Source organism: Callorhinus ursinus, unplaced genomic scaffold (assembly GCF_003265705.2).
Source record: "Callorhinus ursinus isolate GAN/ISIS: 27379988/994484 unplaced genomic scaffold, GSC_fseal_2.0 scaffold33, whole genome shotgun sequence".
NCBI classification, from domain to species: Eukaryota; Metazoa; Chordata; class Mammalia; order Carnivora; family Otariidae; genus Callorhinus; species Callorhinus ursinus.
In genome coordinates this window covers 10487002-10505891 of record NW_027397095.1, presented here as the reverse complement: position 1 = coordinate 10505891, position 18890 = coordinate 10487002, and the positions used below count along the sequence as shown (strand labels likewise).

The 18890-nt window shown below is 34.9% G+C and overlaps 1 protein-coding gene across 6 annotated transcripts in view; it reads left to right on the top strand.

Annotated features, from left to right (window-relative positions):
* Positions 1-18890, top strand: part of STAG2 (STAG2 cohesin complex component) — a 130476-nt gene that overhangs the window by 102928 nt on the left and 8658 nt on the right. For 5 of the 6 annotated variants that reach the window (XM_073879181.1, XM_025852603.2, XM_073879180.1 and 2 more), the window contains exons 25-31: positions 3066-3205; positions 4698-4799; positions 7615-7763; positions 9264-9392; positions 12925-13148; positions 16020-16209; positions 16300-16410. In XM_073879181.1, the coding sequence (XP_073735282.1) occupies positions 3066-3205; positions 4698-4799; positions 7615-7763; positions 9264-9392; positions 12925-13148; positions 16020-16209; positions 16300-16410 (1045 nt within the window). The remainder of the gene's footprint in view (positions 1-3065; positions 3206-4697; positions 4800-7614; positions 7764-9263; positions 9393-12924; positions 13149-16019; positions 16210-16299; positions 16411-18890) is intronic. The other variant, XM_073879182.1, reaches the window with a different exon arrangement.

Below are 18890 nucleotides of genomic sequence, written 5' to 3'. Positions count from 1 at the left end.
GATAAGTAGTAGAAGCATGTTCACATTGCTGTGGTCATGTCAAGGAAGTTTTAACTGGTCTGGGAGTCAAAACATTATTGAAATAAGCTAACATCTGAATTGGATCCTAAAAGATGAGTAGGAGTTTTTAAAACTTCTTTGGGAAAGCATAGTTTCATTCCAAAAATTGATACAAAATCAGTTTTGGTTTATAATCCTTTTGTTACAGTTGGGGGACTGCCTCTCTGCTTCATTTACACCATAGAACTAGAATCAGAATAAGCTTGCCAGTACTTCTGAATTTTCTAGGAGCTTCTTGAAATTATGCTCAGTCTTACCTTCTTGGACTCCCCCCTGCCCCCATTTAAAAGTGAAATGTATTCCAGTTTTTTTGAAAAATGTAAAATATAACATTCATATTTGTCAAATTTTGTTGTTTGTTACCAATTTTTGGGGGGAGGTGGGGAATAAAGTATAGATACAAAAGAGCCCTCATTTGTATCCCTGTCCAATCCTATTATTTTTCCCTGGAGATAACTGCTATCCTGAATTCGGTCTTATCATGCCTTTGCATTTAAATTTTATTGAACAGGAGTTTATGTATCTGTTAACAATATATAGTTTATTTTCTGTTGCTAGGTTCCATATAAATGGTATTATGTTGAACATTTTATTTTGCATCTTGCTTTTTTGCATTAACATTTTTGAAATTTGTCAGTGTTGACATATGGTTATAGTTTATTCATCTTGACTGCTGAATGTTATGTAATATGAATTAACCTTACTTTATCCTTTTATTTAAAAAAAAAGATTTTATTTATTTATTTGACAGAGAACGAGAGAGCACAAGCAGGGAGTCTGATGCAGGGCTTGATCCCAGGATCCTGGGATCATGACCTGAGCTGAAGGCAGACGCTTAACCGACTGAGCACCCAGGCGCCCCACGTTATCCTTTTTTTTTTTTAAAAGATTTTATTTACTCATTTTAGAGAGCGCGAGCAGAGAGGGGCAGAGGGGGAAGGTGAAAAAATCTGAAGATTTTGCGCTGAGTGCGAGCCCAATGCAGGGCTCAATGGGGCTCGATCCCATGACCGTAAGACCATGACCTGAGCTGAACAAGAGTCGGATGCATAACCGATGAGCCACCCAGGCACCCCTACTTTATCCATTTTTATATTGGTGAACATTTAGGTTGTTTTCAATTTTTTCCCTGTTATAGTGTACAACAAATGTTCTTATACTTACCTGCTTGCACATGTACAAATGCTTTTCTAGTACACACCTAAGAGTGGAATTGCTAGATTATATAGTCTTTGTGCATCCTAAATTTGACCACATGTAGCAAAAATATTCTCCAAAATGGTTGTATTGTTTTATTCTCCCACCAGCAGCATGAGTTTCCATTGGTTTTCATTCTCATCTAACCCCTGGTGTTGTAGACCCATAGTTATTTATTTGATTTGTTAGCCCATGTACATGAGGTGAGGAGAGAGAAAAAGAGAATGCTTCTATAGGCACTGACAACACAGAATAATGCAGTTGACATATATGAAAGGTCCAGTATGTTAGATACTTCTCTAACATTCTTTAATCCCCACAAGAGAAAAGGTGGCTAGTTTTTGATGAGAAGTGAAAAAAAACAGGGTGCCTTGACTGGCTCAGTCAGAAGAGCATGCAACTCTCGATTTCAGGGTCGTGCGTTAAAGCCCCATGTTGGGTTGTAGAGATTACCGCCCCCAACACACCTTAAAAAGGCGGAAAAAAAAACAAACCAAAATCAGAGCTCAAAAACTGGTTCATTAATACCTGGGTAATTTAGTCTGTAGGGGGAGAACATCTACATACATGTACTTCCTAAGAGTAGTACTGAACAGTGATTGGAAACAGTATTGTATAGAAATCCATTATAATCATGGAGACATTTAGAAAAAGTTTATATATTCAGTGTAATCTTTTGAAGAGTAAACAGTATATTTTAGGTTTCTAAGCAAATGGCTTTGGGATTCTGGAATATGCACTTGTGATAGTAAAACTTTTTCTGATGGTCTCTTAAATTCCTATTCTCAAAATTTGGTTTTAACTTACTAGCAGTTATTGAAGATTATCAGAGATAGGGTAAAATAAACATTTGTTTTAAAGAACATTCTCATTTTACAAATTATTTTTTTGATATTGGGAACCTTATATTGAAGACCTGACAGGATGTGCACCTACAGTTCACAAAGGAGGAAATATAAATGGGTAATAAATGCATGAAAAACTTGAACTTCACTGCTAACCAAAGAAATGTAAATCAAACTAAGGTAGCTTTTAATAAGTAATTTTGTTTGTAAAGTTTGTTCAGAGGAAAATTCTTTACATAGTTTTTTGTGTAAAAGGCTTCATCACGATTTTATTTGCAATATCAAATAATTAGAAATAATCTTTTGGCAGTACTTGGAGGCTATAGTCCAGCTTTCTTGACTACGAAGTTGGAAATAAGTCTGTTTCCTTGATAACTCTGAATGTCAACATCTCACATAATTGATCAGAGGAGAAATATGTGAAGTTATCTTAAAAAGACAGAATAGTTTCTAGGTCAGACTTACTGAGTATATGTAATATATATAAAATAAGTATGTATCAGTAAGAGTTGGGGGCAAGGTGGGATGGGGTCATCCTTGGAAGGGATAGGAGAATTTCTGAGGTTGGCTTCCCCCCCACCCCAGGCCTTAACCAAGGGACATTGAATATGCAGATCTCGTTGGCAAGCGATCATAATAGGGAAGTGGATGAATGCGTTAGGCAGGCTCAGCCTGATTTCACTAAACATCAGTTCCTCTGACTCACTCAACTTGTTCCTGTTACATGTTCAGTAAGCAGCCTTATGATTACTATTTTAATTTGCAAAAATTTTGTCTATTGGGATTAATGGACTGGTCATTCACTGAGATATTAAGAGTGATTATAATTTGTATTTTATTTAAATGTGTTTACTATATTTTTCACATTCTCCAACATAAACGTATTTTATAGTGAGAATTAAAAAATACATATGGCTGAAGTAAAATACAGATGGCTTAATGTTCGTAACTTTTTTTCCCCAGATGGTCAGCAGGAGGATGAAGCCAGTAAAATTGAAGCTCTGCACAAGAGGAGAAATTTACTTGCAGCTTTTTGTAAGCTAATTGTATATACTGTGGTGGAGATGAATACTGCTGCAGATATCTTCAAGCAGTATATGAAGGTAAAGTTGTGGATAGCAACTTATTTTTATAATGCTTAAAAGAAAATGAATGTAACACTGGCTTTTATTTCTGATTGCTGTTGAATTTTTTAAATAGTAAATTACTTTTCTAGCATAAAATAAATTTCTTCTAAAATTTAACATTTTTGGTAATACTACTTCATACTTCTAGCCTTCCATTAATGGACATTTTGGGTTTATTGAGTTCATTTCATTTAGAATATTGGAAACATCTTGTCTTGGGTTAGTTATCACTATTAGAATTTACCTTTGTGGTTTAGTTTAAGACAACAGGATGGTGTTCCTCCTCTGCTTGGTGTAGCATAAAACGGGTATTGTTGTAGGAGTTAGGAGACCTGGCTGCTATAGTTTTGGCTTGGTTACTATGCAGCTCCTGACCTTGAATAATTCAGTACCTTTTTTGTCCTGCCTTTCTTTTCATCTGTTGCACTGTGATAACTAAGGTTCCTTTAGGCTTTGAAAATCTGATTTGATTCACAGTGGGTTATTCACAATTTTCTTAAGTACCTGTGAGATTCTCTAATATTTAAGTCATAGTAGAAAGGGTATTATTAATTATACTAATGAAATATAACTAAATATGGTAAGATAGATTTTACTTGAGAAAGGACTAAAGAAAAACTAATTATAAGTGTAAACTTTTATTTTAAGCCTTTGGTGTCACCAAATAAAATATGTAATAAAGTTGTCAAAACCTAATTAATTCTTTCTTTGAAATATTTTGCTACATGATAGAACTCCTAGCACCATCATAAATTACTTTGGAATTTAAGTTATTTGGAATTATCATTTTTAGATTTAAAAAAAAAAACGAAGGTTGTGAAATTGTTCTACAAGTTTTAAACTTTTTAGACTCAAGTATTATAAAGTTAATTTTATTAGTCATAGGGCATGGTTATCCTGTTATCTCTGAGAGTTGTTATGTATTCATTTTGAAACAAGGTCTTAAATTAGAAAAAGATTTCATATTCAATGAATGTGATAATATAAATGTCGACACGCAATGAGTTTTCTTTTAAATGTTAACAGGCTGTTAGTTTCTATAAGCCAAATTAATAAAGTTGGAAACTGCAGGTGATCTACATGCCAGTAACAATGAATAAGCTTTAAAAGTAACTGTGATTATATTCATTGTCTTAATAGTTCACAAAGAGGGCAAGAACTTTGTTTATATCCTTTGTGTTATTTCTGAAAGTGTGCATAGCCTGGTTGTTGTTTTACTCCACACCTCCTTAAAACTGGTCTGGAGCTTAAGGTGATTGGATCTCAACTGTCTATTTTGGAATTTACCGGTGTTAGGGATTAATATGCTTAGAAATTATCTTAAAGTTTCAGTAACATTCTTTTCTCTCTCTGAATGCATAATTTCAGCCAAATACGAATTTTGTGACATACTACTCACATGAAACTAGTCTTATTGTCCAGGAGTTTTAAGAGATAAAGCTCTAATTTGTACAAATTTCTTTTCTAGTATTATAATGACTATGGAGATATCATCAAAGAAACAATGAGTAAAACAAGGCAGATAGACAAAATTCAGTGTGCAAAGACCCTTATTCTCAGTTTGCAGCAGGTAAGCTATGAAGAGTATCAACTTGAGGTGAACATAATTAATACCTAATAGTTTTCAAGATAACAAGTAGAAAACTGGGCAAAGATGCAATAGACAGTTCATAAAAGTAGAAATAAAGATTTTCAACCTCAGTAGTAGACACTGTGCAAGCGAGATCATTTTTTGCTTTCGGACTGGCAAGATTGGCAAAAAGCTATCTAATGTGTGGGGGAAATAGTACTGTCAGCAGTATGTATTGGTACAACCTTCCTCGTAGGCAGTTTGGCAATATATGTCAAAATTTATAATATGTATGTTGTTATGGCAGCAATTCTACTTTTAAAATTTTATCCGAGGTGGTAATAGGACAAGTTTACAAAATGGGGTATACCATATTACACATGGCAACAGTGTTTATAATAGCAAGAAATTAGAAATAATCCAAATGCCCATGAAGAGGATATTAGATGAATATATTGCGTAGTGCATCTCTGCATTGGTTATTGTGTAGCACTTAAAATTAGTGTAGATCTGTATTCACTAATATGTAAAGATCCAAATACATAGTTTGAGAAGAAAATTTAAAAGATTAGGGGTGCCTGGGTGGCTCAGTCATTAAGCATCTGCCTTTGGCTCAGGTCATGATCCCAGGGTCCTGGGATTGAGCCCCGCATCGGGCTCCCTGCTCGGCGGGAAGCCTGCTTCTCCCTCTCCCACTCCCCCTGCTGTGTTCCCTCTCTCGCTGTGTCTCCTCTCTGCCAAATAAATAAATAAAATCTTTAAAAAAAAATTTAAAAGATTATAGTACAGATCCCTATAAAATTGTACTCATCTGTATATCTATCTGGAAAAATAATCACCAAAATTTTAGCTGTGATTAACTTGCTCTGGTAGGTATCAAGTGAATTTTACTTTTTTCTCATTTTCATATTTATTTTAATGAGCATTTTTCAATCTTATAATCAAACTACAAAACTCATTTTCATTTTGACAATGGTGAGGTAGGTTTAATTGGATAAAAATCATATGCTTAGTATACTTTTGTCTCTGGAGACCAAATGCACGCAGAATATAACCTAACCTGTTTCAATTTCATAAGTTTTCTTGCTTTTAAGAAATCTAGGTGTTGGGGCACCTGGGTGGCTCAGATGTTTAAGCCTCTGCCTTCGGCTCAGGTCATGATCCCAGGGTCTTGGGATCGAGCCCTGCGTCCACGTCTGGCTCCTGGCTCAGCGGGGAGCCTGCTTCTCCCTCTCCCTCTCACACTGCTCATTCTCTCTCTCTCTCAATCTGTATCTCTGTGTCGCAGATGAATAAATAAAAATCTTTAATAAAATAAAATAAATCTAGGTGTTAAATTTCTTAGTCCCATTTGCATATTTGGATATTCTTTATTAAAATTAATAGAATTTAAAAGGTTTTGAAAGGTAACATTTAAGTAACTTTTCCTATAAAATAATAGCTGCTCACTGTAGAGATTTTAGAAAATATATGAACTAGAAAAAATACAACTTATCTTTGTTTTTCACTTAACAAATACGTTTTTAGTTTTTAATAGCCGCCTTAGTCTTTTTATGCCTATATGAAATCTTAAGTTTTATAAAAACTAAACCATATTGGGCATTCTATTTTCCAAGCCTGAATTTTTCATGTTAATAAAACCATAACGCTTTCATGCCATTAAATACTTTCCTGAGCATATTTACTTAAAGATTTTTTTTGAGAGAGAGGGAACACAAGTAGGGGAGAGGGAGAAGCAGGCTTCCTGCTGAGCAGGGAGCCCATTTTGGGGCTCTATCCCAGGGCCCTGGGATCATGACCTGAGCCAAAGGCAGACGCTTAATGACTGAGCCACCCAGGCGCCCCTCCTGAGCATTTTTAATGACTGTATATAGTACTGTGTTTTATACAGGGACCATAATTTAACCAAGATCTCTTCGTGGTTTTTTTTTTTTTTTTTTTTAAGATTTTATTTATTTTGACAGAGAGAAAGACAGCTAGAGAGGGAACACAAGCCGGGGAGGTGAGAGAGGGAGAAGCAGGCCTCTTGCTGTGCAGGGAGCCCAATGTGGGGCTTGATCCCAGGACCCTGGGATCATGACCTGAGCCGAAGGCAGATGCTTAACAACTGAGCCACCCAGGAGCCCCAAGATCTCTTCTTGCTTAATATTGAGGTCTTTTACAATCCTTGCCATTACAAATACCACTAAGACAGTTTTATACCAATGTATCATGCACAAATATTATTCCTTTGAATAAAGGCCAATAATTAGAATTGCTTAGTCAAAGGACATCAAAATTTTACAGCTTTCAATACAGATTCCTCTATAGAAAGGTTATCTCAGTTTATGTTTCTAGCAGGTCAGAGTGCTCATTGCATAATATTCTTATCAGTAGTAGCCATTATCTGTTAAAAACTTTGGCCATTTGGTAGTTGAAAAATTGTATTTTGTTGTGCTTACTTACGAATTTTTGATGTGAAGATGCATCATGTAAACGTAAAGTAACAGCATAGTTGCCTAATAATTGAGTGAGTTTCCTTTTTCTTTATATTTTTATATGCTGTTTTAATATCCAGTTAACACCAGCAGAATAGAATTATGCCATAACCTTAAGAGTTTCTAATGTCTGTAACTACCTCTGGTCTGAATATATGAAGTACTTATATTTTTGTTTATTTGTATCATGTTTTTAAAAATCCATGTTTTAGCATAAAATGCAGTGCCTCATTTTTGAGCATCTAGTATATTTTAAATAGAGAATATGGGATCTTAAAAGATGTTAGTAATCTATAATTATAACAAAACTTTAATGTGCTTTCTTTCTTTCCAAACAGCTTTTTAATGAAATGATACAAGAAAACGGCTATAATTTTGATAGATCATCCTCAACATTTAGCGGCATAAAAGAGCTTGCTCGACGTTTTGCATTAACTTTTGGACTCGATCAATTGAAAACAAGAGAGGCCATTGCTATGCTACACAAGTAATCTCCAAATATTTTATTCAGCTCTCCTTTTTTTAATCATGAAATTTTTTTGTATTTACCTCTTTTGTTTAGAATAACCAAACTCAATTGATGCTTTATTAATTTTTTTCAAATCTGTGGCATATCTCCTTTCTTGAGAACCAGTAATAATGCTATCTCCATTAACACGTGTTGGGACTAAAACTTCTGTTAGAAAGTCTTTGCTTTAATTAAAACAATACAAAATCTTTATAAATTATGTGAAGAAAAGCAACACATATTCATCAGGTATTATAAAATCTCTTTTAACAGCTTTTATTATCTCACTGGTAGGTAGAGAAATTTTTGAGATTTGATTCAATTTTTCTCTTTCTGATTCTGTTTTCTATTTTGTAGTGACCTTTTCCCTTGTTTTGAGCCACAGCCTTCTTGCTGTCTGCATATATTCTTTGCCTTATCAAAATTGGAAATAATCTGATTTTGTTTTGGACATGTAATTTAGTGCTCAATCATATTTTCAAATATGATTGTATTTTAGAGTTTTAACATCAACACGTGGATAGTAATACCCTTTATTTCTTAATTCTGGATGAAGAGCCTAGCCTCTGGGAAAATCAGGAGGCTTGGACTCTGTTTTATGGAAGTTCTCTGTTTGATTTGTATCTCTTTTACTCCTTACTTAGTTATAAAAATGTTAAATGTCTCCCTACAGGTATTTTTCTGCTCTTTAAGTTAGTCCCATACCTTCTCCAGCTTTAATTCACTCTCTCCTTTCGCTTTGCTCTAAAAGTCTCAAATTCCTTTTTATGCCTCTTAATAATACATTGGATGATAATAGTAGGTAATATTTAAGGACCACACATGTAGTGATCAGTGATTATTTTGAGAAGGTAGTATATTATTTTTTTCATGTCGTAGCCTGCCTTCTTTACTACCCAATTTCATCTGGATTGTTTTTTACACAGTTACATTTTTGATACAGTATAAGAATATAATGTTGGGTTGTTGTCTTGATTAGAGGTATTTATTATTAGGTAAATATAGTTAAAATAGGCCCTGAGTGAAGTTTAATTTTTAAATTTACTCTTAAATGGGTCACTACAAATAGTTTTTAATAATTATTTTTAAGTTCTATATATTATAATAGGTCTCCTTTATGTCTTGAAAAATAATGAAAATGTATTGATCATTACATGAGAGAATTTGGGCTATTTTCTATGGAGAAGAGAACCAAGGAAGGAATGTAGGTACACCAAACCACATTCAAAGTAAAGGCTAGCTGTGTGTATGTGTGTACCTGTGTGTGTTTTGTTTTGTTTTAAAGTAACAGTGACATAAACTGTAGATAATAATTACTCATTCTCACACTATAGCCTCCTTATTCTCTTTATTCCTCAGATTAAATGCATGGCCGAGGAAACATCTTAGTAGTGGAACAGAACTAGAGAGAGAAATTTACTTTCTAAGTTATCAAATTTGTATTGTAGTCCCTTAAATGTTTGTCTCTTGTTGTTGCAGGGATGGCATAGAATTTGCTTTTAAAGAGCCTAACCCACAAGGAGAGAGCCATCCACCTTTAAATTTGGCATTTCTTGATATTCTGAGTGAATTTTCTTCTAAACTACTCCGACAAGACAAAAGAACGGTGTATGTATTTGCTAAAAATATTCTATTTAATTTTGTTTTGAAATTCTTAAAGGTGAATTGTTACACTTGATTTTTCTCCTTTTGGCACACACACAGATTAGAATTTAGGATTACATTAATGCACAAAAAACTTTATACTTCAGAAAATTTATAATTTAGGGATTATAACTATGTTTTATGCATAATACTCCATTTTAATTCTGTGTGTTCCCCACCCAGTGTAGTTGTGGCTTTAGAGGTGTAACTTGAATGCTTTATGTATCCTCATCTGCATTCTTCACTTAGTCTAACAGGGGAGGGAACATTTAACAGACAATAATATTGGTAATTCATCCAGGAGCATCTTAGTCTATGTGCTGAGCTGTGACTACACTGGAAAGTAGGTTTCCTTTTTATCTTTTTTGCTTTAACTACTAGTCCTATCCTAACAGACCAGTTTAGAACACTTTTCTAGTGTAGTCTCCTAAAATGGTGACTTATGTTCTAAGAGAGCCCAACTAATGGAATTAAATTCTCAAAATTCACTGCCCTCTTTGAGGTATAAAAGGGCAGAGGAATATGAATAACTCATAGTATATGTACCTCTTCTGAAAGTCTACCAGTATTTTGCATTTAAAGACAGTATACATTTTACATGAAATTCTAAAGCAGATAAAACTAATCCCTGGTGATAGAAATCACAATAGTGGATTAGGGTTGTGGATATGAATGGGAAAAGGAACGTAAGGTACTTTGTAGGAATGTTCTTTATCTTGATAGATGTGTGGGTTACATGACTGCATTTATTTCCAAAATGATCCAGCTGTACTCTTATGTGCTGTGCATTTTATATAAATTTATCCCAATTAAGAATTACATTAACACTGTTAATCAGAGAAATACAAATTGAAATAATGAAAAACCATTTATCGCCTAGCAGATTAGCAAAAATTAAGAAGTCTTGATAGTCTGAAGTATTGCCAAAGATGTGGAGCAAGAAACTTTTATACATTGTTGGTGACTGCAAATTGGTGTAAGACCACTTTGTGGAGCTATTTGGCAATGTCTAGTAAAATTTAAGATTCTCCCTATCTCATGATCCAGTAATTCTATTCATAGGTAGATATCCTAGAGAAACTCTTACATGTGTGTACATGGAGAACCATAAAAGAATTTGACCATTGCATTGTTTGGATAGAGGAAAGCTCAAAACAACTTAACATCTATCAATTAGAAAATGAGATCAGTAGATTTTTATACAGTAGAATATCATAAGCAGTCAAAATGTTTAGATTTTTTTCAAAGTAAATATAATTCTTTAATTTTATTAAACATCCAGTCATTCTTCAAATTTCTGGTAGTCTCATGTCATAAATGACTTTTATTTCTACAGCTTGTTTGATTGAATTGAGATTGAAATAAGATTCACACACCCGAATTGATTATTCTGTTTTTAAAATCTTCAGAAATTTTGTCCAGCTTTATTGTGGTATAATTGACAAATACAATTGTAGTATATTTAAAGTGTACAACATGATTTCATATATGTATATATTGTGAGAGGATCCCCCTGGTCAAGTTAATTAACACATTCAAAACTTCAGATATTTACCCTGGGTTTTTTTGTTTTTGTTTTTGTTTTTTTTTTGAGAACACTTAAGTTCTCTTTTAGCAAATTTCAGTTATACTGTGTTATAATAATACAGCATCATCCATCAATTATAATCATGTTGTATCCTCAGATCTCATTCATCTTTAAAAGTTTTTCCCTAAGTTTACTGAATATAGCTGACATATAACATTGTGTAATTTTAAGGTGTACAACATGTTGACTTAATATACTTCTGTATTGGCAAATGATTAACACCATAATATTAGCTGATGCCACTCTTCCAAAAATGGTTAGATTTTTAAAACATAATGTTCAGTACAAAAAGCAAAGTATAAAACTGTTCTATAATGTTTACAGACAAATATATATTAAAAGTATATTATGATTTCACTCATGTGGAATTTAAGAAACAAAACAAATATAGGGGGAAACAAAGAAAGGCAAACCAAAAAACAGACTCTTAACTATAGAGAACAAACTGATAGTTATTTGAGGGGGAGGTGGGTGAGGAGATGGGTTAAATAGGTGATGGGTCTTAATGAGGGCACTAGTTGTGATAAGCACTGGGTGTTGTATGGAAGCGTTGAATCCCTAAATTCTAAACCTGAAACTAATGTTACACTGTGTGTTAAGTAACTGGAATTTAAGTCAAAACTTGAGAAAAAAATATATTAAAAATATAAAAGTATGTGTCGGGATGTAAGTTTAGGTTAGTAGTAGCCTTTGTGGCAGGGAAGAGGACAAAGGGAAATAGCATCAGGGAGGGCTCCTTATCTGAAATGTTCAGTTAAGCTCTGTGGTAGGTACGTATTTGTAAATCTTTCTACCAGTGAGTACAATTTGGCTCAAGCTCCATATCTTGTCACAGATTGGTAACAGTTTTTAGACTGACAGCCAGTTCATAGTCCACACTTTGAGGAGTACTGTACTACTGTGTATAGCTGAAATAAAATTAAGAAATACTGAGCTAACACCAAGCAGTATCTTTATAGCTAATTCCTCCTATCCTTTCTCTTTAATGGTATTCAAAACTGGTGATTCTGAATTGATTAGAATTAGTCATTATTATGACAGCAGATTATTTGGGTTGTACTTTTTATAGTTAGCTGACAAAAATTGTGTTCATGTATTTGAAGCATAATTTGGACAATAAAGCACTGAACTCTTAGTGTCAAAAACCTGGGATTTGAATCATGGTTATATTACTTTCTCATTCTTACCTTTTGCTTCCTCATCTGTCAAACAAGGAAAATAGCTCCCTCACAGGATTATAAGAATAAAGATCCCAAGAGAAAAATGCCTAACACTTAGTCTCACAAATGTTAGTTGAATTTTGATTGCTATATTACATATAAGCCATAGAATCCTTGTGATACTTGCATCCAAGGGTAAATGTATGACTTCCATCAGGCTGAAACTTTTTTGCAGATAGAGGCCATATCTTACTCATTTTTGTACCAATCCCCAGTGCCAGGGACATAGTGACATAGTGGATGCTCGACAAATACTAAGCTGAAATGATCTGGATTGTTTCATTTAATGAAGAATCTTGACAGATAAAAAATTGCTCGTCAGTGATGAAGCTGAGATTGAATTGTGAAGTAATGTGCCCATGCTGATACAGCTAGGGATTGGTGGAACTGGTACTAGAACCCAAATTGCGTGATTTTAAATCAGTCCTCTTTGTGCAGAAATAATGACTTGGGTTTGTTCTTCTAACAGAAGACTGTAAAGTTAGGATAGAACAGAGACGTATTAGGAAAGAAAACACTAACATCCTTTAGTTGTTACTGTATGCTTTTTGTTTAATTCTAATAAAATCATTGAATGTTCCATATGGTATGTGAGCATTAAGATTATTAGGAGGAATGAATAAAAGGGAGGAAAAAAAGCTATGGTAGTTTTATGTATCAGAGCTAATGGTTTCTACTTCTTTTTAAGGTATGTTTACTTGGAAAAGTTCATGACCTTTCAGATGTCACTCCGAAGAGAAGATGTGTGGCTTCCTCTGATGTCTTACCGAAATTCTTTGCTAGCTGGTGGTGATGATGATACCATGTCAGTCATTAGTGGAATCAGCAGTCGGGGGTCAACTGTGCGGAGTAAAAAATCAAAACCATCTACAGGAAAACGGAAAGTAGTTGAAGGCATGCAACTTGCACTCAGTAAGAACATAGTTCATTCTCTTTATATTTACCTCTTATGTTTATCATCTGAATTGTCATTAGGTTCACCTTAGTTTTAAATTTGAGATCTGTGTTATTAAATAATATCTTGTGCAGTGTGTCCACTTATGTGTAAGTTTAGTGTTTTAAGCATTTTATATACATAAACTCAGTTCTCCTAACTCTTCAGGTACATCCTCATTTTTCAGATGAGACAACCAGCACAGAGAGGTTAAGTAACTTACATAAGGTCACACAGCTGTTCAGTGGCTAGGCAGTCTCACTCTGGAACCTCTGCTTTTTAATCACTATGCCATACTGTATATGTATAGGGATATGGACTCAGCATTATAGAGCTAATTGTTACTTAAGAGATCAGATTATCTAGTTTAAGTGTGGAGCAACGGATTCAGGAGTTTCTGACTTTTGAATTTCTGTGAAGAGGTCATTTATCATGAAGAACTTGATAGAGAGAAAGATTTCTGTGTGTAATCCTACAAGTAGGAATGCAATATGACGTTTGAATCTCTTGAACTCCTAGTACTGTAGGGTTGGTTCGTAATGGGCCTGGGGACTCTTTCACTCTCCTTTGGAACCTTTAAACAAATTAGCATAGTTGCCAAAATTTGTTCCAGTTATTGCTGAATAACAGACTACCCCAAAACGTAGGACATCATCTCAGGGACATGATGTCTGATGCCTCAGCTAGGAACACTCAAAGGCTGGTGATGAATCATATGGAGGCACCTTTACTTATGTGGTGCTAGCTATCACCTTGGGCTTTAGCTGGATTGTCTGCCAGAACACCTCCAGGTGACCTCTCCATGTGGCTTTTGGCTTTCTCACAGCATGTGACTGGGCTCCAAGAGCAAGTGTCTGAAGAGACAGGAAGTAGAAGCTGCGAGGTTTTTAAGGCCAGAAACTGGCACAGCATAATTTCCACCATATTCTCTTGACCAAGCAGTCAGGGCCCAGCTTGGGATATAATCCTCCACCTCTTAATGTGAGGAGTGTCAAAGATTTGGGGGCCTTATTTTCTAATTGCCACATAATTCTTCAGCCATCATCAGGTATATAGTGTCCAATACTTGATTGTCCCATGGATGAATGGTTTTATCTTTTGTCCAATGATATAAACGCATAAACATAACTGGTACAACCTTAAATTTAAGTTGAAAAGTTACCTGATTAAGAGATGATGTTTCCTGCACATCACTGTTAAGCTTTTCTCATCTGAACAAATAGTTAATTGTTACAGATTTATGCTGGGCCATCAAATTTCTCCTTTTCCTTAGACTACATGGAGAACAAATGAATTGGTATTGATATAACATCTTGAAGATAGATTATCAAACCAGATAGCTCAGCTTTTACAGAAAGAGTCCATACTCTTTGTTTAGGTTTTTGGAGAAAGCCATAGAAATTGGGGCGTTAGTAAGTTAGAAGAAGGAAGGATGACTGCTGATAGATTGGCCAGATCAGGGCAATTTTGAAGGCAGAATTGGAGCCTAAACAAAGTAGAACTTAAGGGCTGATGTAATTATATTGCAGATTGTGAAATTTATGTCTAATCTCTCTGTTACTAGGGCATTAGCTACTAGTACATTCTCCTTTCCTCTCTTTTCTTAAAAACACATCTGTGTGCACATGTGTAATCTTCTAATAAAATAGTTTTCCTGCAAACTCATATTCAGTCAGTCATCAAGTGCTATCAATTTCACCTCCCAAATCAGTGGTTTTAAAAAAATTACTATGGGGTGCCTGGGTGGCTCAGTCGTTAAGCGTCCGCCTTCGGCTCAGGTCATGGTCCCAGGGTCCTGGGATCGAGCCCCGCATCAGGCTCCCTGCTCCGCAGGAAGCCTGCTTCTCCCTCTCCCGCTTCCCCCTGCTTGTGTTGCCTCTCTCGCTGTGTCTCTTTCTCTCTCTCTTAAGTAAATAAATAAAATCTTTAAAAAAAAATTACTATGAATTCAGTAACACTTGCATGGGAATTTGTCTTTTATTAATCATGGCACCATCTACAGTTTTGAAAACAAATAGCTTTTGCAGGTATGAAATCTGGTGTTTTTGGTCCAGTGCTTAATACGTATATGGATTTGTGCTCCCTTGGAGTTGGTGAGCATCCTATACACTAGGAATCATTCCTCCATTATATTCATTCCTGTTCCCACCTCTCACTCACCTGAGCTATACAGTTAGCCTCCTAACTGGCCTGTTTGCTCACTAGTCTTCATGTTCTTCAGTCCACCTGCCACACTGCCACCTCATACCTTGACTAGAACATGTAACTTTCACATTTCTTCTCTTCCATAAAACCTTCGGCAGAAGTTCTGGTCACCTTAGCACAGCTTGTAAGACTTTCTGTAAATTGATTCCTGTCTCTTTATTTAGCCTTACCTTTTGCTGCTTACCCTAGGAGTGTCATACTCTTAGTTTGAACATTATGAAATTGCCATTTTTGCAGGTCAGAAACTGCGGAATATCAGCAGATTAGTATGGTTCAGTCACTGTGGTTTCGTGCCTCAGTGTTTTTGCTTGTGTTCTTCCCTCTGCCTGAAGAATGTCACGGTTTTACCCAGTATCTACTCTAATTAGAAGTCACTTTTGGGTAGTTTGCTCTAATCCTTTTCATTGCTCCCATTCCACCTGTGCTGCCCTCTCTTGTAGTACTACCACACTGTGTTGTCATTTCCTGTATTTTCTTTGTCTCCAAGGACAGGGATTGCACCTTACATATCTTGGTATCCCCCTGTTTCAAGCACTAGCATGTGGAAAGCAACCAGATGTTCGTTGACCTGAACAGGTTTTAGTAGACATTTGGTTAGTCAAAATTAGTGACTGAACTTTATTGCTATTAATTTTCTCTTTTAGCTGAAGAAAGCAGCAGTAGTGACAGTATGTGGTTAAGCAGAGAACAAACACTGCACACCCCAGTTATGATGCAGACACCACAACTCACCTCAACGATTATGAGAGAGCCCAAAAGATTACGACCTGAGGATAGCTTCATGAGTGTCTATCCAATGCAGACTGAACATCATCAAACTCCTCTTGATTATAAGTAAGTACATTTGATCATTTTCTGTACTATAACTTTATTAATTACATAGAAAAAAGTTAAGTTAAAAGAAGAATAAAATTCTCCTTGAAGCACGCAGGTAACATGGATGTTAGCTCAAAGACAACACGAGGAAGCAAGGCAACAGCAGGAGAGAGCAGCAATGAGCTATGTTAAACTGCGAACTAATCTTCAGCATGCCATGTAAGTGAGAGTGCCTTATTGTCTGAGTCTAGGAAGTTCACTAATTCATTTTAACATATTTTGATGTGTGCCTTGCCTAAAAATTTCAGCAGACTCTCTAGAGTAAGCTGAAATAATCAAGGAACTAAAATTTGGTCTTTCCAACAGAAGAAAACTTGCAAAGATAAATACTCACTAGTTAGCTAAAGGACCAATCTTAGGTTGATCTGTTGGAAAAGTTTAAATTTGAATCCTTGTTTATTTTGGTACACAGAATTATAGCAAAAAATCCAGTTTTGTTACATCTTAATTGATTCCCTAGCTTAGTTCAGGCCCTCATCCCTCATCTGAACCATTGTATTCACTTTCTAACTTGTTTTCTTCCCTCAAATCTCCCATTTATCCTCTCACCAAACTCCTCCCCTCACTCCCCACCACCACTTCATCATTCACACTGCCATCACAAGTGACTATTGTAGAATAAAGATCTGGTCATGTTAACTTTTTGACTTAAACCTTCCCATGGCTTCCCATTGCCTATAGGATAAAGTCCAAACTCCTTAGCTCATGGCATGCAAGATCTTTCAGAATATGGCCCCCTGCCTACATTTTAGTATCCTATCCCGCATTTCTTGGCAACTGGTAAAATCATTGTAAAAGAATAAGCTCAGGTGTCACCTTAAGTGAAGCTGTGGTCATCTATGCTCCCATTAACACTGTGTATATTCATATTTTTATAGCACTTACCACATTGTATTGTAATTATTTGTTTATGAATTTGTCCCTTTCTCTAGACTGTGAGCTCCTCAAGGGCAGGGACCACTTCATTGCCTGTTGGTGCTTGGCACATAAAAAGTGCTAAGTTAAATGTTCATTGAATGAATAAATGTCCAATGCAAAAAATTGTAGTTTAACTTTTAAATACTTTTGTTTTTTTTTTTTTTTACTGGAATCTGTATGAGACTTTTATGAATCTTTATTAGCTTTGGCTCTAGAAGAGATGGCAGAAAAGCAGTCTTTTAGATGATTGGTACAAAAAAGGGGAACATATTCTGATGATTTTAGTTTTGAGTTTGAAAGCTTTGTATTTGTAACATAATGTGGCATATGTTTTAATACTGGGAGATAGTAATTGTTACCTTTTTAAAATTTATGTTTCATTTTGTTGATTTTTAAATGATGAGAAAAATTTCACCTGTTTTTCTTAAGAAATGATCATTTACCACATGCATGGTAATCTATTAAAATTTGCTTTAGTTATTTCTCTACTGGTCTTACAAACTCTATTACATGTGTAGATTCTGATCCTAACTTGTCTGATACGGTCATCATCTATACCATGACTTGGTTCTGCTCCCTCTTCTCTGTTTCTGTGACCACATTCCCTGTAATATATCCTTATTTCATGCTGAATTCAACCAGCTAATTTCTTAGCTTCCAACCAGTCACCAGTTCAACCATTCTGGAATTCTATCGTATAGTCATTTGGGCCTTATCTCTCCCCTGAAAATTTTCTGCCAGTCCCTGAGATCTTCCATAGCATCTCATTACTCAGTACCATTTATCATTATTCTTTTGTTTGTAGTTTAATTCCCATTAGGGATAAACTTCCCCAGGTGACTATAAGAGATTATCCTATTTAAATAATTATTACCATAAGATTCTTTTGGTTGTTGTGCTATAAGTGGTCTGTTGCCTGACACTTTACAATATTTTTGTTTAACAATGATATTTTTGTAATGGTATCTGCTCTATAACTGAAAATACTTCCAAGTTACCTCTTTGTATTTTTATAGTTTATATCACACATATCTTCTACTCCAAATGAGATACAGAATGGATTTCAGGTTTTCTGTAACATGGTCCACAAAGCACACATATACTTCCTTCATAGTTGCCTCTACCAAATATAGTAAAATTATCATTTACTGTCCAGAACTCTTAGAAAATAGGGACCATTGTCACCATATTTGTCCAGGTAACCTGGATTAAACATCGTGTCTTGCTATCTTTATATTATTTTTTAAAACTCAACGTAGTGTTGTGTAAATTTTAAGTAAATAATTTATTTTGGTAGTGGTGGGAATTGTTAAATGAATGAGAGAAGAAGGCAATATTGGCCAAACTGGGCAACTAGTCACCTTCAATTTCACTATTATGTTGACTTCTTGGGCTAATTTGTGAACTTGAAATTTGAATTTATACCTTATAATTAAGTGATAACATATAGAATTTTTGGTCTTAAGTTTTTATTTTACTTTTCTACATATGTCTTAGTTTTGAGTTTCATAGGACACAGAATCCAAGTTTCAGCATAAATGTTGCTCATTTCTTCCTGAAGCAGAATTAGTCTCTTCTTTCAGTAATTTTTATAGCACTTTGATACATACTTCTCTTGTGATATTTGTCACATTTTGTTAAAATTAATTATCTCTGTTTTCCCATAATAGATTGTGAGCTCCTTGAGGGCAGGAACCCTGTCTTATTTATCTTTTTTTTTT